The 24,393-nt window shown below is 35.6% G+C and overlaps 1 protein-coding gene across 4 annotated transcripts in view; it reads right to left on the bottom strand.

Annotated features, from left to right (window-relative positions):
- Window positions 1–24,393, bottom strand: part of PDE4B (phosphodiesterase 4B, cAMP-specific) — a 621,546-nt gene that overhangs the window by 460,322 nt on the left and 136,831 nt on the right. For 2 of the 4 annotated variants that reach the window (XM_011936840.1, XM_011936841.1), the window contains exons 2-3: window positions 14,069–14,181; window positions 8,523–8,761 (exon numbers count right to left, since the gene is read on the bottom strand). In XM_011936840.1, coding sequence (XP_011792230.1) covers window positions 8,523–8,761; window positions 14,069–14,110 — 281 coding nt within the window. In that variant the 5' untranslated portion in view covers window positions 14,111–14,181. Of the gene's footprint in view, window positions 1–8,522; window positions 8,762–14,064; window positions 14,182–24,393 lie in introns of those variants that run through there. The other 2 variants (XM_011936844.1, XM_011936843.1) reach the window with 2 other exon arrangements.

The raw sequence follows: 24,393 nt of genomic DNA, 5'->3' as shown, positions 1-24,393 counted from the left end.
AGCTTATGGAGGTCAGGTAATTAATGGAGTTTTAGCTCAGGTCCAACTCACAGTGGATCCAGTGGGTCTTCGGACTCATCCTGTGGTCGTTTCCCCAGTGCATAATTGCCACAGACATTCTTAGCAGCTGAGAGAACCCCCACACTGGCTCCCTGACTGGTAGGGTGAGGGTTATTACTGTGGGAAAGGTCAAATGAAAGCCATTAGAGCTGCCTCTACTTAGAAAAATAGGTCAAATCAAAAACAATATTGCATCCCTGGAGGGATTGTGGAGATTAGTACCACAATCAAGGACTTGAAAGACACATGGATGGTTATTCCCACCACATCCCCATTCAACGCTCCCATTTGGCCTGTGCAGAAGAAAGATGGGTCTTGGAGGATAACAGTGGATTATCATAAGTTTAACCAAGTGGTGACTCCAATAGCAGCTGCTGTTCCAGATGTGATAAAGATAATATATATTATACATATTTACATATATATGTATAATACACATGTATATTTTAAGTAACCTAAGTCTACCTTCACGTGTAGTACATATATCTTAAAACAGAATATTCCCATTTGCTCCTGCTTGTTTATTTCACACTGCTGTCTTTCATTTCCCTTACCCCTATACTATAATCACCCAGTATATTGTGGTATTGCTTGAAACAGCTGTTTTATATAGTTAAAAGAGTTTAGCTTTAAAAACCTAAACAATGTTATCTTATATTCATGTATTTCTCCTCTGGCACTCTTGTTTGTGTAGATCTATGTTTCTTCTTTATATCATTTTTCTTCTTGATGAATAAACATGCTTTTAAGATGCTCTTATAAAGTAGGTCTGCTGACAGTGAGTTTCCTCAGTTTTGTTTGTTTGAAAAAGTCTCCCTCTCTCCTTCACATTTGAAGGATAATTTTGCTGGTTATAAAATTCTAGCCTGGTGAAGGATTTTATTTCGACACTTTAAATAATGTACTCTACTCTCTTCTTGCTTTTGTGGTTTCTGACAAACAGTCCAGTATATTTATTATTCTTGTTCCTCTATATGTCTATTTTTATTATTTGATTTCTTTAGAGATTTTTCTCTTTGTCTTTGGTTTGCTGTAGCTTGAATATGATATGCTTAAGGCGGTGTGTGTGTGTGTGTGTGTGTGTGTGTGTGTTTGTGTATGTATTTGGTATTTATCCTCATCCGTGGATAATTACCAATACCTAGATCAAATAGCAAGAAAAAGTAAAAGAAGTGAAGTAATCAACTCCATGTAGGCCTACAAGTACGAAGGAAGAAAATACACTAAAATAAGATTCAGATTAAACTACTGCAAACTCAGATGTTTCTTTCTGAAAGGGAGATAAAACAATAAAGACACTAATATCTACCAGATAAAATAAGGAAACATTTTACTCAAAGCCAAGAACATTCAGATACTGGGGAAATATAGTGTCTTCAGGAGCAAAAGTCAAAGAAATAGTTCCTCACTAGGCCTTTGGGAGCACAAACTTAAGAATTATCATCAGAAGCTTCAGTTTAAGAATGTACAAAAGGCAATTTTATAGCCAAAACAAGTGTAAAACGAAAGGACTTAAGATCTCCATAGCAAGTAGCTATGAAATGTTTCTGTAATATTGTTAGCAAGATAATCTCAACAAAACCTTTGCTTTAAAAATAAGGAAAAGTATCATCTTACTTTCTTGATGCTACTAAAGAAATGTCAAGTTAGTAAGGAAATAGCAAGCCAAAGTATAAGGCTACGTTTCTTGCCAAAGGTACATAATGGACACCAAAGCTGCTTTTGCCCTGAGGATATTTACCACACAGAGTAAAAGTTAACAGCAGTCTGATGTCCTTGAGGGTCAAGGGGGAACTGTAATCAAAGCCCAGCCATGCCTGGGTGAGGCATTCAAAAGGAGAGTCTTCCCAAATTAAACCAGAATTTCAAAGGGCTATTTTCTCATTGCAAAGGTAAAATAGAAGTAAACACACCCCTACTCTACATCCAGGAGACTGCCAGAAGGGTAGCCTCGGTGATAATTCAAGCAGGGCCAGTGGTTGAGGGTGTAGGGTCATAGAAAGTGGACCTTCACAGATTATGATCATGTTTCAGCCAGATGATTGAGAAACCCTCTAATCAATCTACCAATGCCCCAATGTCCCTATAGACCTGGTAGAATCAAATGCAAATTCTCTATGATGAACCTTATTCTGATACCTTAAACTGTGCCTACAAATAATGCTTCAATGACTTTTAATTTATTGTGGCAGCACACAATACAATTAAGCACACGTCTTAAACCTAATGTTGAGGGCAATAAATAAGTCAAATGCAAAAAAGTATACGTTATGTGATTCCATTATGTAAAGTTCAAAAACAGACAAAACTAATAGATGTTGTTAGATGTATGGAGGAAGTAGTGATGGGGTAGGGGCTCGGGGGGTGCATAAGAAGAGCTTGTGAGACACTAGTAAAGTTTTGTTTCTTGATTTTGTTCCTGGTTTTGTGGTTGTGTCCAATTTGTGAAATTTTATCAACATGCCCTCTTATGATATGTATACTTTTTTACACACTGATTGTACTTTAATAAAGTTTTTTTAAATAGTAGTAAGGAATTTTTAAAAAAAAATTTTCAGTTCCAGGGTACATGTGCAGGATGTGCAGTTTTGTTATGTACAACGTGTGCCACGGTGGTTTGCTGCACCTATCAACTCATTACCTAGGTGTTAAGCCCAGCATGCATTGGCTATTTTTCTTAATAAAGTTTTTTAAAAGCATGAGCAAAAACCATCAGGAAACAAAGATAATAGAAAATAGAATCACTGAAAACTTTAGATACAAAAATGAGCAAAACGATAAAATAACTATTCTTGCTTTCTAAAGCTTGAAAATATCTGCAATGCAATATACAACCTCTAAACTGATGTCCAGTGATCTCCACCTCCTTGTTTATTCCTTTGCAGAATCCCCTCCCCTATGCATGTGTAAGACCTAATGAACAGAATACAAAAGTGATGGGACATCACTTCTAAGGTTAAGTTGTCAAAATTCTTTGACTTCTGTTTTGCTCACTCTCCATTGGTCTCTCTTTCCCAAAACACTTGCTCTGGAGAAACCACACTGGCATGTTATAAATAGCCTTCACATCGGTCTATGAGCCCCACATGGCAAGGAACTGTTATTTCTAGTCAGCCAGAGCCAGGAATTGAGCCAGTCAACAACCATGTTGGTGAGGTTGGAAGCAGATCTGCCCACCTTTCCACCCACGTACATGATTACGGTACTGGCCAATTACTTGATTCCATCCTTGTGAAAGAACCTGAGTTAGAGGCACACAGCTAAGCCACAGCTAGATTCCTGATCCATAGAAACTCTGAGATAAAAAATGTTAGTTATTTTAAGCCAGTAAATTTTGGGATTATTTGTTATGCAGTAATAGGTAGTGAATACATGCAGGGAATAGAAAACCACGTAAGATTATCTAGTATATTTTTAAATACATGAATAAAAACTTTAAAATTAAAAAACACAATAATCAAAATGAAAAATATATATAATAGGTTTAATAACAAATGAGACATCGTTTGAAAAATAATTAGCAAACTAGAAGGCAGATTAGAAATAATTATCAGAATGCAGCACAGAAAGACAAAATGAGAAAAAAATGTGGAATAAATTAAGAGAAATTGAAGATAAAGAAGTAAGTTTAAAAAATACATTTAGTCAGAAGTCCAAAGGCAGAGGAGAAAGACTGGCAGATAAAATATTTGAAGAGATAATTATAAAGAATATTCCAGATCTGATGAGGAAGATATAAACTCACATATTCAAGAAGTCTGGGAAATTTTATATAAGGTAAATAAAAGGAAATCCACCCTTAGGCATAGTAAAGTTCAACTGCCCAAATCCAGAGACAAAAAAAAAAAAAAAAAAAAAGACAGGTCATGTACAAGAAAGACAATTGGAGTGACAGCTGATTTCCTAATAGTAACAACAGAAGACAAAAAGCAGGGAAAAAATAGTTTCAAAGTGTTGAAATAAAGTAAAGACATTTTCAGACAAACTGAAATAAATTCTAAAGAATTTACTTCAGGCAAAAAGGCAAGTAATCCCAGCAGAGGGTCTAAGATGAGGAGGAATTAAAACCAAAAATATTGGTAAATATCTGGGAAAATCCAAATCAAACGGTGAATGCAAAAAAAATAATGCTAATGTATTGTGTGGTATGATATATATAGAGAGAGATAGATAATTAAAATACATAAAAACAAACTGTAAACAGCGAAGGACTTGAAAAAGTAAAGTGTTCTAAGATCCTCATGTAACAAGATTAAAGTTATAGATTAACTTAGATTTCACGGCCCAGAATTGGCTTATTATCTAAATTTGGTTATGCAGAATTGCCTTGATAAATTTGGTAGATCAGTAACTATTTAAAAAGTGAAATCCATCAGAGACTTGGTATTATACTAACACAATTTCTAAGGATCTGACGAAACTACAGTCTTTTACAGCGGAAGATGACTTAGGCTGCAGCTGGTTAGGAAACCTTTCCTGTAAACCACGCTTCAAGATCCTGCTAACAAAATGAGAAAATCAAGAATACACAGGGGATAAATTTGAGAACATCATTTCAGTTTACAACAGCAGGAAACTTTGAATTCATATTTTTTTTTTTTTTTTTTTTTTTTTTTTTTTTTTTTTTTTTTTTTTTTGGCGGCAGGGGTCGGGAGAATACTCAAAAGGGCAGCAGTTGATATTGCGAGAACGGCTTCACAAAGAAAGCGGTAAGTCGGTACTGGTATACTCCTGATATCTTCCTCTAAAGAACAGCCACATCCCTCATGTGCCCCTAAAGTTAAGGTGAAATGATTTTAAAAACTGGGAAATGCTTGATATGCCTTGCAAATGTCCAGAATGCCACCAGCATCACATTTCCAGCCTCTTTCTGCCGCCTTACTCGCTCTTCCCCAGGGAGAATGAATAATTTAATCTTTGTTGGTGTTTTCAGAAGAAGAAACTGGCCATGTACAATTCAGTCCTTCCCTCTACTTTCTCACGTGGGTAGGATTTCTACAGATCCTCCATGCTACAAGTTTTGTAGGGGTAGGCCTTCTATATATGTGTGTATAAGAGGTGAGAGGATCCTGCCCAGGTCTACCATCTATGTAATTACAGGTTTCAATATTAGGAACCCACTTGCCCATAGACATAAATTATATTTTCAATATCAATTTTATCAGTATTAAAGATAACATCTTGCTTTCATATCTGAATTCCTCTTTCATCATATGTCCAAGTTGGTTCCAAGAACTCAGGAGGTAAAGTTCCCCTAAAACCTCCAACAATAGAAAATGCATAATTTTGGCTACTCAGTCTAAATTTAACAATAAAAATGAAAATAATAACATAAAAATAACCATTAAGAACAAGTGACTGTGCTATATGCAGAGCAAACCTTTTCTTTAATTTTCCTCATGACTCTGAAATGTAGGTATTATCATTTCCATTGTTTGTTCATTTGTGTCTTTTGGAGATTGTATTACAGTAGAAACTCATCTCAAAGGCTACAAAATGGGAATCACCCAATACAACTGGGCTTGAGTCCTTTCTAACTCTTTCTTGCTCCATGATAAATAAAACCACTATTCTCATATTTCAGGTCTTTTTTCTGTAATGATGGCCAGTTTTCTCCAAATAAACATATCCTAAAATCATGTTAATGTTTTTATATAAAACTTTATATAAAATTGGGCAATACTTTTCACTAGAAATGAATCAAATTATTTCACTCTCTTTGATAGCTTGATCTAGAACACATAGTCCCATATTTATGACTTATTTAGCACATCAGCCAGGACCTCAAAGTCAGTTTTTGTCCTTGATAACTGTAAAAGCAATTATCAAATCCTAGAATCATGTCTTAGAGATGTTTAGTAGTCTAGAAAGGTTTCAGCAAACTCTGGCAGGCCAAATCCAGCCTGCTGCCTGTTTTTGTAAACAAAGTTTTATTGGAACACAGCAACACTTACTTGTTTACACATTGGCTATGGCTCCTTTCACAATATAACAGCAAGGATGAGTAGTTGTGACAGAGACTGCAAAGCTCATAAAACTTAAAATATTTACTATCTGGTCTTTTACAGAAAACATTTGCTCATTGCTGGTCTTGGCATGGAAATTGATTCCATATTCTTGGTACTCTAAGTGGTAAGCACAATTCTTTCTCTCACACAGTCGCAGGCAGTACTCCTTATCTCTATGAACTTTCATCAAGTTGATGGCAATGATGATAATTTGAACCCAGTTTCCTTCTAGTGAAATCATTTTTTAATCAGATTCCTTCATCAATAATTCCACCAGTCTTCAACTATCAGTATTCCAGTGGAAGCTGGATTTTCAAGAAATGTTCAGAAATGCTTTTAGTTACTTATATTTAAAAATAAATTTAGACTTGATAACTGCATACTTTATACTCTCATACTTTAAAAAGTAGCCAGTTAATTGAAATAAAACAGGTATGTTATAAATGAATTACTAATATGTGGTGTCCACTGACTATTGAACATGAATAATGGCTAAATTTTCCATTTCACCCTAAAATACTGACACCCAGAATGAGGCTACTGATACTTGAGACATGGTTTCTAATTTCCAAAATATCTTTATTGGATAATGATCAAGAGGACAAAAGTCAACATTTGCTGATTACCTACCAAATGCATTTTACTAAGCAAAATACCTTAGATAGATTACCTCATTTGATCCTCACAATAGCCTATGAGACAAATATTATTGCCCTCCTTTAAAAATAAAAACATTCAACTAGGAAAGATAAACAAACATGCCCCAAATGGCAGGGTCTAGATTTGATATTTTTAAGGAAGGAACAATTCTACAACTTCCAAAATGTCTTTGAATTAAATGAACTCAAACTTTACAAGGCACTGTACATTTTATCCAAGGTGTTTTTAAAAATTATCTAACAACAGATATAGCACCAGCACCCACCAAAACCAGACTCTTCTGTGCCAGTCTTCACCTCTTTGCTTTTAGATTGTGAGAAATTCTGGAGACTTCTGGAGAATAGTCTGGGATAGTAGTAGGGGCAATCAGAGAGCTCAAGAAAGCATATATTTACCAACTGGTATGAAAACATTTCACTACTTTAACAACTGGTAGAATTGTATCACTGCCAACTTGCTGAAAAATAAATCTGGAAATCTTTAAGACTCCAAATCTGTAATTATACAGACGCACAATCAAGACTAATCACATAAGCCATGTGATTGAGTACCCTATAGGGGAGCCCTACCCCTTTTAGTTCTCCATGATTGGCTGTGACTGTTATATAATGTTAATTCAGCTGAACAGAAGATATAAGACAGTGCTTCTCAAATTTTTAACCCATTTTCTTTACAATGTTTTAGCATGATTCTCTATCACACGGATTGTCTGATTAAATATTTGATGCTATTAACTATGATACCTGGAGTTTCAGTGATCTAATTCTCAATGTGTCAGGTAAACATTAACTAAAGGATGTCAGGATGCCATATATCATTATTCAAAGAGCACATACTGGGCTAGTCATCAGCCCTGGAGAGCTCAGCATGTGGCAGAGGTACATGGTACACCATAAAAATCATAAATTTTTAATGATTTACTAGAATAATGTTGTACAATAATTTAATGTTTAGTCTTTCAGCTTGATAAGTTATTTAAACAAAAAGCTATTTTAAAAGCAACACATTAATTTAAAATCATATCAAACAGAGAAAATATTTTTCATTTTCATGATAAATCTCCATGATATATAAGCCAATCATTCTTGAAAAAGTATTTTAAAATGATGTAGGAAAACAGAAGAGAAAAAGTGAGAATGTACTAATTATTAAATACATAATAAAGCACATATCTGAAGCAGTCATGGCACGATAACCACAATTGTAAGATTAGATGATTAACTTTTCAACACTAGTTTAAAACAGCCTCTTTCATAAATACAGACTCTGCAAAACAGTCCTAGCATCTATCACAGCACAATTTTCACTACTCTTTCAATTTACAAAGAAGTGTTTATTTTATAGATAATCACAAACTGAGATTAATAAACTGGGATGATAATAAAGACAAGCTAGGGATAAGTATACAGTTCAGCAATAAGAATATCATATACATATAGTAACTCATGTAATTTGTTTTTCTAAGTCAAAAAATACTGATGCACACTGTATAGCTCTTTTTAAAAAAGTTAGATCATAAGCAGTAATTTTGCTATCCCTTTACATTAGTGTAAATGTATCTCATTCCTTCCACAGTAGCTTTACATGAAGCATGTTCCTTCCACTCTGAAGAACTAGAAAATATCTCCACTGTTTACAAGACCTTACGTTTGATTCTAAAGGGAAACAAATTCTCAAAATGTCAATCATCTTAGTTATTTCACAGAAAAGTCACATTTTAATACTATGAAATCATGTTTGGAGAAATTGGAAAATAAAAATTTAGAATTGACATTTGATTTTGAGGCTACTCACCACTCCTGGCTTACAGTTGTAATAGCAATGCTTGGAAGCGTTGTCAAAGGTAGTGTGGTCGGCCTGGAAATACCATCTCCCTCAGGAGTCTTTGCCCTTTCACTCTGTCTTTGAGACAGTGGTGGTAACTGTAAGTTTCCTGAGCAACACCTTCTCCCTCTCCAGAGGTCGATCCCAAGTGTGTTACTGGAAGAACTGTAGGATTTACTCAAGCTACATTCAAAATAATCTTTAACATTCTGGAGGAACCACAGGGAAAGAAAAAAAGAAGAGAAAGAAAATGAAATTCAAATGTTAAATGGAGTGAAACAAGAAACTAAATGATCAAGCTGTCACTTATTATGTCCTGATTGTCTCACAATCAGAATCTATCATTGATGTCAAAAGCTTAAGAGAAAACAATAGAAGAGGCTGATTCTCAGCTTTTGGAATAAACCTATCCGTGCATATTCCTCGAGATTTTTAGGCATATAGATTATGTTTACTAGTTGTAGTATGTGGATTGGAGGCCTCCTTCTTTCCTTTCTATTTTAATTTTTTTCATAATTTGCTAAAATGATATTAGCTAAAATTTAAAATATATTTTGGAAATCAATGTTATCATTCTTCAACTATGGGAACAAACTATGAGAAAATATGAAGTTTCTTGTTCAGTATTTTATGTATTTATTTATTTTCTGAGAAGGAGTCTCGCTCTGTCACCCAGGCTGGAGTGATCTCAGTTCATTACAACTTCTTCCTCCGGGGGTTAAGTGATTCTCCTGCCTCAGCCTCGCACGTAGATAGGACTACAGGCACGCGCCACAACGCCCAACTAATTACTGTATTTTTAGTAGAGATGGGGTTTCACCATGTTGACCAGGCTGGTCGCAAACTCTTGACCTCAGGTGATCTGCCTGTCCCAGCCTCCCAAAGTGCTGGGATTATAGGCATGAGCCACTGAGCCCACCCATTCAGTGTTTTAAGGTAAAAATATTTTCTGTCTTAGAACAGTGGAATGTTGATAATTAGAGGTGACTGTTATGTTCTTATGAAAGGTCTTCTTACAAGTGGAGATATATATATATATTTGGTCAAATTGTGTAAGAATTCAGAAAAAGAAGTATACTTTATCCAGTCTTGAACTGCCATGTTCAAGTACATGCCCTAATGCTGACATTAATCATATACTTTGTGAGAAGACAAAGACATTGTGCTATACTCAATGATACAAGTTATTCTTCCCATATCTTTTGGTGACAATGGGTCATGAGATTGTTGGGAGCAGGAGGCCCTAATGAGCCTCTGCCTGGTGTACCATTCAAAACAGCTGAAAGACAGAAAATGTTATAGCCCTGCAATGGCCACTGATACCAACTTAAGGTTTAAAAGTTAGAATTTTCACTGTCCACACTTGGCTAGCAGAGAATAACGGAAGTCCTAGTATCAGGCTAGTCTCTCACCTAAAAATTACTCTGTGACCCTAGAGACAGGTATTTCCTACTAGCCCTTCAGACTCGAGTTAGGAGAACCTGAGACTACACCTCCTAAAGTTTAAACAAAGTTCTTTACCCTCCGCTCCTCTACTCCATGGCCCCTATCCTATTTCATACAAGGATAATTAACTCAAGTTTGAGGATCTAGCTGTATTAATTCAACACACATTTGACACACATCTATTATTATTTTCCACTGTGCTGTTTAAGAAGGATACAATAGCAAAAAGAGGAATGGTATCTTTTCTCATAGAACATATAACCTAGTGATTTATACTTATCTGAGGCTAAGATAAATAATGCAAGACTATATTTTGATGATAGAAATATATAAAATAGAAATTGCAAAATATGCAAGACTATATTTTGATGATAGAAATCTGGGCAGAAACAGGCTTGACAATTTTCAGGAGCCCCACCCTCCATACCAGAAAATGGGATACCATTATATTTTCTTTGCTTGACTTATAATTTTAAAATACTATTTATTTGAAATTCAGTAGACCCACAGTTCAGTATCAGGAAGAAGACAAAACAATTAAAAATTTTCCAGAGTTTGAAACATTCTGGAATGTATCAGTATTTCACTGTTTAGTAACTAGTTATTATATTAAATCCATTGTAGGTCTGGCACTTACTGTATGGTGTGTGTGTGTGTGTGTGTGTGTGTGTGTGTGTGTGTGTGTGTCTATGTGTGTAAATTAGAAGCTAAAGGGAAAAACTAATATATATGTTTATTTTTTGAAACACAAACTACTTTAGGAGACAAAAATATATAAAACCTTCCTGAAGAGATTTAAGAACAAACTAAACGAAATCATAACTGTAAATCAGTCTAGTTCCAAATATGCATGTAAAGAAAGCACTGGTTATATGGAAAGCAAAGTCTTGAATATATACTTTATCTCTTATGTAAGAAACACCATGCCAAAGAACAGAAATAAGGATACCTATCATGTAGCTAAACCACCAACCACCCTAGCCTCCTAATGTGATTATCAGATATTTTTCTCCTTTAGAAAAAAGAACTATTACCAGCGAGGTTTAATTGTAGTAAGTGACCTAAATGGGTACTATTTGGTACTTGTTATTTGAAAAACAAAAAGTCACACCTATCACAAAATATCTCCCACGCTAATTTGCGAACAAGCTCGAATTTTCAAATTTAAAATCATTCTTTAAGTTAAAAAGATTTGTTCCAGAAGACCTCAGTTAACATTAAATGCATTGCCACAAAGTAAGAGCATAATGGAATAGCTTGTCAGAAATTAAATTCAAGATGAAAACTTAATAGTGTTTTACAAACACTAATTAACTCATGCAGATTTATTCGTAATTACTTTGCACTCTGTAATTCATACCAATAATTTATACACCACTACCCTAAAATTACTAAAAACCTCATAGTAAAATTTAATTTAGTCAGTTCTCAATTACTGATTTGTGATCTTGAACTTCTTTTCCTAAATTTTCAAAGATTTTGTGGAAAGGAACATTAATTTGAATGTTACCTCTGGAAATCACAACTTTTAAAATACATCATGGTTTCCAAAATTCACCTGATAATATGAATAATCCCTAAGGAAAAATCTAGTTTTGGCTTATCCTTCTGTTTCTGAATAATTGTTTGTTTAAAAGTCAATATTCTTGCCAATAAAATTTGAAAAGGTTGTCACAAAGGAAAAGGTAGTGTAAAATCCTGCACCTAAGTAGAAGTTTGCGGAGAGGAGGGGGAGGGGACACCAAAGGACTGAGCTCTTTGTGATAGCCCCATATTGAAACCAACCAATTTGGGACCATTGAAATGTACAGATGAGAAATGCTGGTGCTTAAGTAGTCAAGGTTTTGTTGCTGTTACTATTTGTCTTTTGTTTTTTCTATTTCAGTCATTTTTGAAGCATTCTCTACTTTTTGAATTCTTCTGGTTAAACGCATAGTGAGAAAATGGAATAAGGTATTTTTAAGGTCTCCTACTGTGCTTTGGTACACATTCAATTTGGACCACAGGACAGAATTTTTTAAGCCTTATGAAATCAGAAATGGAAATTATGGAAAGCAGTGGATGGCAGAGTCCCAATCAAAGCTAAATGTCATGATACTCCATGAGACAGTAATGAAAGCAATTTTTTCTTTGAAAACTGTGATTTTTATTGTTGGCAGTCACCATCAGTTACAAGAGTAGTTTTTTGGAGGTAATTATTATCACTCTTACTGACTATTTTCCCTTCTTTGAAACAATCTCCCAATATATTTGCATATATAATTTCTGTGCTTAGAAATGCAAATGAGAGTCAAAGGTGTAATGTTAAGTTTTCTAGTAGCTACATTTAAAAAATAAAAAGAAACAGGTGAAATTTATTTTCATAACATATTTTACTTAGCCTTGTATATGCAAAATATGACATTGCAACATGTGATATTATCAAAAATTATTAATGAAATGCTTCGTATTGCACTGTATATTCAAAATCCAAGATCTATTTCATGTTTACAGCACATTTCCATTCAGACTAGTACTTAATAGTCACATGTGGCTAGTGGCTACCATAGTGGACAGAGCAAATCTAGGTAATATTTATCCAATATGGTGGGGTTAATGTTCATATCCATTGCATGTTTCCTGCAGGCAACCTTCCTCTTGTTTTGACTATGCCCACCATTCCCTCAGGGAGGATCAAGATTATTATTCAAGGATGCAATGAGAAAGAATTAATGGTTTGTCCGTCTTTTATAGATGGAATGCATTGATCAGTTTTATTCTTCCAAAAAACAAAATACTGGCGCACACAGTATACAAATAGTATTAAGGGACAATCCCAAGCCTTTTTTTTTTTTTAAGAAAAAAAGTTTTCTAAATCCCAGAAGTTTTCTTTTAGATATCCTGAGCAACGTTGGTACTGAGAACTTAGACTGTAACTTAAAGGAAACGCCCTTCTAGTCCAGGAGCTAGGAAGGGAGGGAAAAAAAAAGAAGTAAATGCTGCCACAAGTGACAGAACAGAACACATTAACTAGGTTCTTTGACACGCAAAAAAAAATAGAAATGGCAATGGAAAAGGAGTGCATTTTGGAAGCAAGAACCTAAATAGTACACCTAACTCTCCCTCTGCACTGTGGGTCCTACAGGGAACATAGAAGAAAGCTGAGAATTAGTTCTAACATACCTGCCAAAGGCTTTGCTGCGGTATGAGGCAAAGGGATCACAGGGCCCACCGGGTGAGCATCTGTGAAATAGGAGCTTAACAAGATGGGTTATTACAGAAAACAAGGAAAATTGCTTTTTCTTCTTCCCTCCTTTCTTTCCTTTCACATATCTGATCAGCAGCACATAATTTTTAGCTCAATTACAAACAGTAATTGGGTAAAGATGAGACAATTAAAGACACACTAATGAAGGACTGGTCAGTTGAAAGCAGACAATTAAGGACCAAGATCCAAAGCTATAGAAGATAGTTTACAGATTTCTTCAGATGATTTAGATCGGGGCTCTTCAAACAAAGTACTTGCCTATTTACTCTGCTATCCTGTTAAGATATAGTCTGATTTGTAGGTCTGAGGTGTGGCCTGAGATTCTGCATTCTCAATAAACACCCAGGTAATGCTAATGCTGCTGGTCCAAGGACCACACTTGAATAGCAAAGGCTTAGGGGCTACGTATATCACAAGTTTCTTAGGAGTAGTTGTCAAAAACCCCACCACAGGAAGTGACTTTCAAGGGTTAGCTGTACATGGGTAAAAGTGTGGAAGAAAGTTATCAGAGAAATGATCATGCAAGCAGTGTGGAAAGAGGAATTATCTGAGAGTGAGGATATGGGCGTAGACTAGAGATTGGTGGTTCTGTGATTGAAAACCATAAAAGTGAAACTCAGCCCATTTCCAAGATGCAAAGAGGGTATTGTTCCTGCTGTCCAACTCACAGAATGCCAGGTCCAGGTGCTGGCTATGCCCATGTCAGAGAAACACCTAGTCACAGAGTGGTGTGTTGAACACCCCCAGCTGCCCTTTGAATAGAATTATCCAGTGACTTCTTTATTGAACAGACCGAACATGATTGGGACCTTTTGGAACTTACATCATCGGCCGTCACTGTCATCACACTCCTGCTTTTCTTCATTATAGAGGTGGAAAATATCCCCTCTTAGGATGTCTCTTATTCAATGCAGCTTTGCTGACACTTTTTAATACCTACAGGAGAAAAAAAAACACACAAAAACAACAGCTCTGTATCCTTAAAGAAAAATATGTGGCATACTCTCTAAAGTAACATTTGAAATGTGTAACATGTACATGTAAAAGCAAACATCATAATTTACCAAGCCAATTAAATTTGATATGCTGAGAAAAGAGCTTCACAAAATATTAATACAAAAATCCAAGAAATTGGTACAAAGCTATTTGGGAAAAGATAGTAAGAATAATGAGTAACAATTAGGCTCCCAAATAATGATCGTAAAGAATATAAAAATAATATGCATTTTACACAAATTCTTTATAGTTTACAAAGTATATTCCCATAAAATATTTTATTTGATGCTTGCAACAGTTTGTTGGATTATTTTCATCATAAAGGAACAGAGAGAACAATTATTTGGCCAAGGTAACATAGCTAAAACATGACGAGTTCAGAACTTAAAGAATATGACTGCTTTATACTGTCAAAAAAAGTAAAGAAAAGTAAACCAATACAAAATATATATACATGAAAGAAAAAAACCTTAATCGTCATTTTTACCACCAGTTTAAATTTCTCATATGTCTAGTGCATAAACTAGTGGGCAATTATTTATCACAGAAAATTCTAGCAACCAGTAGTTAGAGCTTGAATTTCCTGGTTTAAGTCACAGATATCTAGCTCTTTTGAGATAGAGATGCTGTAGTTCATGACATTTGCTTTGTGTAGATCATTGGAAGTCACTGTAGAAACAAAGAACCTCAATAACACTACCAGAATTTAAGGGTGCACTCTTATCGTGGAAACCAAAGGCAAAGCAGTCACTGGTTTATGAAGACTCAAAGGGAAGAGGGTCGGAGGGGGGTAAAAGGTGAAACTGTATCTATTGGGCACTGTGTTCACTATTTGGGTGATGGGTTCACTGGAAGCCCAAACCTCAGCATTACTCAATATATCCATGTAACAAACCTGCACATGTACTATTAAATCTAAAATAAAATTTTTAAAATATAAAGTTGTCACACAATAGACTACAAAACAACACAAAAAATTGTGTTTGCAGAATTTAACTGAAAAAAAGATGTAATATAAAAAATACAAAATCCAAGAAGTATTAGTCCATATGATGGTTTCACAAGATCTTAGTACCAAAAATACCCTGTATTGTTGCTGAGCTCAAGGACTCCTATATATTTTTTCACTGTGTCCATTTAACCCTCAATGCATGCTTTATTTAAAAAGTCTGCTTCTCTAGCATGAAGATATATATAGATTAAGAGCATGATGAAATTGTAGCTGTGTGACTAGGAATACTAAGTAGTGGCATTGTACCATCACCCAGGAAACCAGGGTTGAATTTCTAACACATAATTTGACTACATTATGCAGGAGTTGGCAGTGAAACTGACAAAGTAGATAAGAAAATGGGGGAAGGGAGAAACTTTGCCTTTATAAGTGCTCTAGGAGAGAAGCCCACGGGCTTTTCAGGTATTTGATTCAATATGCCAATGAAAAGAATTTCCTCGGCATACACGAAAGGATGATTAGAACTACGATGCCCCTCTAATGCTGACCAAACAGCAGTGGGCAGAATTCTAAGGCTTTTACTCAAAGGCTGGTTGAAACCCAGCGAAAGTAGACAAGTAACAAGAGATATTTTATCAGGGTTATAGTCAGTATCGAGGGCCTCTATAGGTAGGGTTAAACTTGAAAAAAAAAGTTCAAACTCCTGAATTTAAGAAAAGCAAGATTTAAATGTGTTTTAAATGCAGGATATAAAACTATGCATACTCAATGATTATAACTGTAAAGTTGTGAGCATATAAAAAATATTAAAGGTGCTATGTGAAATGGTGATAATGTAATAATGATAATAATAGAATAATGGAATAAGGGTTATAGAAGGTTTCCTAAGTGAGTTGAATTTCTTTAGTGGAGATAATGTAGAACAATATTAAAAAATATTAAAAGGTATGCCAGGAGTGCAACACATGTAGAAAGATGCCATCACGAGGAAGCTTACAACAGGCAGAGAGACAAAATGGTCCAGGGTAACATAGTAGATCTTTTGACAAGCAAGAGTATTTTTGTAAGGTCTTAGCCATGGAAATAAATTTGTTTTATGATTCTTTGAGTATGATAACTTACTGTATAAATTCATGTGTCTTCAACCGGACACATGTCCTGGCTCGGGAAAAGCAGGATCACAAGTTACAAGGCAGTTTTCCAACTGTTCTACAATAAAAATACATTCTTTTATATTTAGGGAAAAAAGCCAACATATGTTATATAAGACCAAAAAAAGCAACAAATATAGATTGATTATTTTCTGGGATAGTCCTCATCTGCCCCTTCAGACCCACTCTTGGCCCTTCTACATTCTGGCCTGTGCCCTGGGAGGCTGGCCCTCAGGTGCTGTCTAGCCCTCTGGCTCCTAGGTATGTTCAGTCAATGGAGGCAGTTGCAAAAGATCAGAGGGCAGGAGGAAAGAGGGGTCCCTCTCTGCGGCCATAGTGTAGCCATGGCTAAAATGTTCTACTTGAGGTCACAGATCCTGCAGGACTTCCTATTTAGCTGTGGAACTGGAAGCAGCTTCCCACTGTTGCTAGCCTCCTAGTACTTCACAGCCCTTTTTGGTTATCCTCCACCCTGCCTATACCCTTTGCAAATAGTATTTCCATTAAACTTTCTTTTCATCCTCTTTAAGAGAACAATCTGTTTCCTACTAGGATCCTGACTAATACAGACCTGCTTCCAAAACTTGACAATAGTCAGAATTGTTAAATATCTCCCCTCAGTTCCTAGCACAGTGACTGACACAAGCAAGTCTCAATAAATAAGTATTCAAAGAAGAAATGAGTAGAACCTACTTGGAGATCTAGATTGGTTTTGATACTTTGAGAAAAGGTCAGCAAGCATTATCTCAATTTGTTTTTGTAAGTCAGAAATAGTTTCGTGTCCTCACTCACAGATGACATTGGAGATTCTTTTCAGGAACCTCTGCTGCCTTTTGTTTAGGCTAACAAGATGGAGGATTTACCTTGAGTCATTTTTAAGTACTCTACATACATGATTTCAATGATATCATAAAAGCAACCAACCAAATGTGCTAGGCACAATTATCAAGACAAGTGAGGGAATCATGTCTTGGGAACAGTAATAAAACCTGCCCAAAGGCATACACTCTGCTGGTTAAGACCAGAGCATTCTTGTTCTAAAACCAGGACTATTAACCTGTCACTGTACAGCTGATTGGGTCTTATTTACATCTTTTCAAGGTGAAATTAAGTGAAATGGTTTTTATATCTTTTTTTTCTGATGTTGGTAATACAAGTTAAGTTGATCAGTTTCCCAGAGCCATGCTCCCTGCTAGTGTAAGGACAAAAATAAGTGATATAAAAAGATACTAAAGTTTTTAAAAACCTCATATTTAAGGCAAATGCTATAAGTGAGAGGACAGATCAGGTTCTCTTAATCTGAGATTATTGTCCCTTATAAAATTTGCTGCTGAATAAACAAAACACCATATGCTTCATTAAAACAAAGTATTTCTAAAAATTTCTAAGGTGATAAATGTGATGGCAGATTCCATTTCTGATATATGTTTAATAGTTTTCCCGGTGGTTTTATATTTAACCACTTAAAAGATGCTTTTAAATTTACATTAGTCCTTTATAATGTTCTGTTTTATTCAGACTAGAATATTCTTTATATAATTGTACCTTTTCCTTTTTCCCCTTTCTCAACAGATATTTAAAGGTTAAAATGAGGAAAAGGACCCTGACTTCTGTGTTAATAGTGTGAATTTCACCTTTCACAGGTTAGAGTTATCAGTACTAGTGATACTTGGCTAAAAGGAATTTCAATGAATAGTGATAATTATTTTAAAATTCTATATCATGGACACATGCTAGAAAAAACCATGCAGAAATGAGAAAAACAAAAGTAATATTTTGAGTTTAAAAAATACTACTTTTTTCCAATTTAAAAAATATCTTTTATTTTGGAGATGATGTTCAAAAAGCTTTCATTCTATTTCTTATGTAACTGATTTATTGAACATTCTGAACTCAGTAGAGCACAGATATGAACTAGTCTTCATTTTTCTCCAATAACTGTTTTCCATATGTAATATCAAATCTATTCTGTCCTCCTTAACAACAGTTCAGATTGATTCCGTAACTCCCATCTTGTAACTGTTTTAATTCAGTGGTCAGTGTCTGGGACTTGGAGTGGGAAGAGAGAATGTACTACTCTTTTATTCTTCCTCCCTACTTTTATCTTCAGGTTCTAGCTCTTTCCATATTGTGGCAGAGTAGAAGAATTAAGGACAAGAGGGAAAAGTTTTCTTAACTAGGCATTTAATTGCAGTTCTTTTTTGAGCATCTCTGCTTCTCTGGTAAAATCAGACTCACTTTGATGCCTTCTCTAAGGCAGGTGTTGAGATGAGGCCATTCCTCTAACGGGGCAGTAGGAGCTTTCACACTGGAGAGAAGTAACTTTTCTAGTCTCCTCAGTTCCACCCTCATTGGCACATATTGAAACTCTTGTTGGTGAGGTCCCCTTGCCTGATAGTCTACTCTCTTGATTGGAATAATGACATGATGACTCAAGCTGCAATGTCCACTTGATCTAAAATAAGCTCAAGCATCCTGGTCACACTAAATATATACACTAAATGTATGTATACTAAATGTACAGATACACCTAAATGTATATGCTGCTTTACTGCTATTTCTTCTCTGTTCCCTGCTGTATCTCTCCACTTCTCTTTCTCCTTCTCAAAAAAGCACAAAATTCTTCTACATAAGTGATCAATGGAGAGAAAAGATACTGTCAGTTATTTACCAATGTCTTGCAGCCCCAAGCCAATCATTCTAAATTCTGCTATGTGAATCAAACAACATTACAGACTACATTGCAAACTACATCTAACAGATTCTCTATCTAGGTGGCTACCTTTAGGTGTTGACAATGGAAATCGCTGGTGGGAGACTTGAAGAGACTTGGAGAGAGGAGACCCTCTTTATTCTTCCAGGAGAATGGACAAATTGCTTGTATTAAATCCTTTGTTTTCCTAACTGGAGCCTAAGGGATACAGAAGTTAACCTGTTCTTTGTCGAAGGTACTTCTGTCCTAGAAATTGTTCTTCATTTTCAGTAGGCCAATAATGCACTTCTCCAACACCTCCTCTCCCCATCTAGAGTCTATATACATGAGAGTTCAGAGGTTGCCAGGATGAGGATTAGAATCAGAACCCATCTAGCTGCCTCTGCCTCAGAGCGAGGTACCAGACCACACTTGTGTATGTCTATCCTTACAGAACGTGGATAGTTTGATGGCTTCTAGTTCACTGTTTTGGGTTACAGTTGTCCTTTCTAGCTTAACAGGAAATGTCCTACTCATCTCCTTTTAGATGAGAAAATGTCCCTTTATGAAATGACAATAGTATAATGAGGCAATGGTGTATTTTTGCTTTGTTTCTTAATGTTCTGAACTGAGAAAACTAAAAATTGGCAATTCTATGTTAGTCTCCTAATTCTTTGGAAATTTTAACAATTCATAAAGTATAAATGTCGAAGAATCTCAAAACAAAACCATGGGATCTTGACTTTTATAACTAACATTAAGGTTTAAGTTCAAGAAAACGAAGGTTTTCTGGTTTGTGCTAGCATGTAATGTACTATGAACTGAAGGAAGACTTGCTGGACAAAGCAGAGCCTGAACTGCTATCTCCACTCCCAGCCCCTACATCCACTTAGCTATAGCTATCCACTTAGCTCTAGGACTTCGGTTTCCTCAATTGTCAAATAAAGGAATTGGAGTATAATCATCCATAAACTTTATGAAACCAGTGAAATTCCAGAAAACTAGCGGAAATAAACACAAACTATAAAAAACAACTCTCAAGACTCAACAATTAGATAAACATATCCAGAATTTGATACATAAAATATTAGACTTTCCCCTTTAATTTTCATCTACTACTCTCATCACACTTTTAGAAATTCAGGACTGTTGCACCCAGTTATTGCTGCTTTCTGATTTTAATATGACGGAGATTAACAGAGACAAATGTGCTTCCTCTCCAAAATTTTTGAAGTTGTATGATGCAAACAATAAAGAGCAAGTAAATTTGAGGGGGAAAAAAGTATGTGTAATAAGAAAAGTCATTTTATTTGTAAAGTTGCTCAATATTTAGATATAAACATTGCTTAGAGAGAAGAATCAGTTTTTTCAATTAAGTAATAAGTATCAAGGACTTTTGAGACAAAAATTGAAAAGTGCTAGGAATTAATATGAACTTAAACCATTAGCTTACCCTGAGATAACAATAAGTAACAAAGAGATAATGGCATCCTTTTAAACAGTCATCAAAAGGCAAAGTAGCAAGGCTAAATGCTGCTTTGAGTAAAACCCATGTCTCCAGAACAACCACTTAAACCAATTTCTACTATAAAATATGTTCTTTGTAAATTACTAATCAGGCATAAATTTGAAATCAATACACATGGTGACAAAGAAAAAGAAAGAATTCTTAGTATTCAATTTGCTGAGCTGAATGCTAATTTTCAACAAAACACAACAGAGAGAGAGTGACAACGAATCCCATGTTTCTGCTTGTGTAAATAATGCCTTAATGAATTTCTTAGTGAATTTCCCTGCAGTAAATACTAAGTGGAAAGTTTTAAAGAGTTGAATTATTTTTCTTAGTCTAAAATAAAGTAGCCACTGTTTAATCTCTTATAGTTTAAAATACCACAAATCACTTTCGTTTCAGCCATTTTTTGTTTCATCTTAAACAAAAGGAAAATAACAACAACAACAAAAAGCCCTGTATTCAAATCTATTAATAACCTGGTATTGCAAGCTCTCTCCACACCTGGGAGTTTTCATCTCTGAGTTATCACTGTGCCAAAGTGAAGATGGCATTAGAGGAGGTTTAGGATGGATTAGGGAATTTTTTCCGTCTCCTAAAATAAACCACGGATCTACAAACAGATGTAAAAGGCAAGTATGGCTGAAACACATTCAATTAATTTAGTAAGTATTTGTTGGGTATCTGCTCATTCTCAAATTTCGATCTTTTTTTTTTTTTTTTTTTTTTTTTTTTGAGACGGAGTCTTGCTCTGTCGCCCAGGCTGGAGTGCAGTGGCCTGATCTTCCCTCACTGCAAGCTCCACCTCCCGGGTTCACGCCATTCTCCTGCCTCAGCCACCGGGTAGCTGACTACAGGTGCCCACCACCACGTCTGGCTAATTTTTTTTTTTTTTTTTTTGTATTTTTAGGAGAGATGGGGTTTCACCGTGTTAGCCAGGATGGTCTCGATCTCCTGACATCATGATCTGCCCGCCTCAGCCTCCCAAAGTGCTGGGATTACAGGCCTGAGCCACCGCGCCCGGCCCAAATTGAGATTTTCTAATGCTACCCTCAGAGGTATTTAGTAACAGCCACTCTAGATCTCAATTAATATTACCAACTTTCAATGAGAGTACAAAAAATTAAATTGCATCCATGATCCAAAACCCCTATTTCCATCCGTCATCAAAAACCACTTTTCATCTGATTTCTCAACATCAACAAAAGATTGAGAGCCCAACATGTGGTAGGGACTTGCTAGATGCCGTGGATAATACAAAGATGAAAATATATATAGTCCTTGACCTTAAAATGCCCCTGTCTCATCTTAGGAGAGGAGAATCAATGCTTATTCATCCTACAATACTGAACACCTTGGCCTGTGTCAGGTTCACAGTGCAGTGTGAGAAGTGCAATAGATCATGGGTTAATCAGATGAAAAAATGAGTGAAGGCCACCTCTATGGGCAAGATGTTATCAAGAAAAGCTTCGTTGAGGAGGCTACTGTCCTTTTCCAGGTACTGTAACTAAGGAACAGAGAAAGAAGTCCTTCCAGTCCTCCTCTCTCTATTCTCAAGTGTGATCTTTTAAAAATGCAAAATTCCTTATATTAATCCCCAGCTTTGCATTCTTCATGCTTTCTGTAATTTTTAGGATAATGCAAAACCCTTAATATGAAGATTAATCATACAAGTTCCTACAGATCTGGTCCCTGCTTGACTTTTAAGCCTCAACTTCCTATTTTGGCTTCCACTTGCTTCCCCACCTTATGCTTATGCCACATCACTCTCCCCTGTAACTCATTTAGCTTTAGTTCGACTGGATTTACAGTGTATCTAGCATGCCTTTCTTGTCTTTGAAATTTTCCTACACCATAACATGTCTTCAGCTTTGCCTGGCTAACCCATTCTTCAGCCTTCAGCTTTGATGTCATTTGTTCAGAAAAGCCTTTATGGACTTCCCCTTCTTGTAAGAAGGTATTATCACATTATTTTTCCATTCACAGTATTTTTCACAATTACATATTTGTTTGTATGAATGAATAGGTTTATGCCTCCCAGAAACTCATAGAGAGTACCGCCAACCACTACATCTCTTGTGCCAAGCAATAAATATTTGCTGGAAAATGTTTGAATGAGCAGACTAGATAGGCTTGAGGCCTCTTGCTAGATTCCCTGAAAGTGTGATAATTTAAAAGCAGCAGATAGGAGGGGGCAGGAAACAGAATCAGAATGCCTGGTAAACTGCAAATGTCAGCTATATTGGCAGGATACATATTCCTACTCTTCTGACAGAGGTATGAATAGCTTTATGACAGGCACTATTCTATAGTCCCTAAATCGATCATCTCATGTAATTCTCACAACTATTTTTATCTCCATTTTTCAGGGGAAAATTCTGAGTCCCAGAAAGGGTGAATGACTCATCTAAGCTCACTAATCTAGGAAAAGGCAGGGAGACAGGATTCACACCCAGACACTATGCCTGCAGAGCTCATGAAATCAACCATTACCTCTGCTGCCACTTGGAAGCAGCAAATAAGCATTATTTATCAGAGAACAAGCAGCAAACGAGGATGGGTAGGGGCCAAGAAACAGGACAATTGGGAATAAAAGTGGTATTTCAGAACAAGAAAGGAATCAGAAGATTTTTTAAATGATGAAGCAAAAAAAAAAAAAGAGATATGCAGTTGGCAGAACATATGGAGCCCATGAACAGCTACTCTTTTATGTAATCTCATAGAAATTTACATTAAATTGGAAAACGTAGATTGTGTGCATAAAACTGTATATCTAAAACATAACTTAAAAGCATAATAATTTGTCTCTGTTTATCTTATGCTTCAACAAGAATTCACCAAGTATTTTTTCTTCTAAACTAGGCTTCAATCCAATACTAAATTTTTTTCAGTTAATAGAGAAGACACTTGACATTCATTCACAAGTGCTATGTCTCTAGACTTTTAAAAATTGTTCACCTGCACAGTGCTGTTCAAACATGTTTCATGGGGTATATGGGACACAGACAGGAATTTGGTGTAAGTCTTCTTTTTAGACTCAAAAACCCCAGACACTCATCATCAAGTAACTAAGTTTTTGTTTCTTGTGAAGAAGACTGAAAGAGCATAGGACGACAGTTCATTCTTGTTTTAAGCAAGCAAACACACAAAATTTCTGTGCATTCCTTTCTCAGAAATATAAATACTACATCATTACAGACTTCATAAGAGGAAGATAACAAAAATGTGAGAAATCTTTCCAGGACTTCGGATGAATTAATGGCCTAATATTTACTGGCTTAACTGAAATATAATTGGTTTATGAAGTCTGCTAGTGATTCCCTACCTAGAAGCAACATCTAATTCAGGCCTGTCTGTCCCAGCTCTATTAAAATGTCAGGGGATTCAGGTTTATGTGGACATATGAAAAACAAGCATGTAAAAAGAAACAATTTCAAAAGCAGAAGACTGAAACTCTTGTGGTAATACTAGAATACCACATAATATTGTTTTGATAGACCATAAAGGAACACAGAAATACATTTTTATTGGTCTTTAAGTATCTTCATATTTAAAAACTATCATTTCCTTATTTATTATTTTTAATTTTTTAAAAATTATTTAGAGACAGGCTCTTGCTCTATGCCCAGGCACAAACACAGCTCACTGCAGCCATGACCTCATGGGCTCAAGCGAACCTCCCACATCAGCCTCTCAAATTAGCTGGGAGCACAGGTGCACACTCCCACACCTGGCTCTGTGTGTGTGTGTGTGTGTGTGTGTGTGTGTGTGTATTTTGAAGAGATAGGTTTCACCATATTGCCCAGGCTGACTTACTTTCTTTCTTTCTTTCTTTTTCTTTCTTCCT

Source organism: Colobus angolensis, unplaced genomic scaffold (assembly GCF_000951035.1).
Source record: "Colobus angolensis palliatus isolate OR3802 unplaced genomic scaffold, Cang.pa_1.0 Scaffold158, whole genome shotgun sequence".
Taxonomy (NCBI): Eukaryota; Metazoa; Chordata; class Mammalia; order Primates; family Cercopithecidae; genus Colobus; species Colobus angolensis.
The sequence above is the reverse complement of the archived record's forward strand: the minus strand, read 5'-3'. Positions and strand labels throughout refer to the sequence as shown.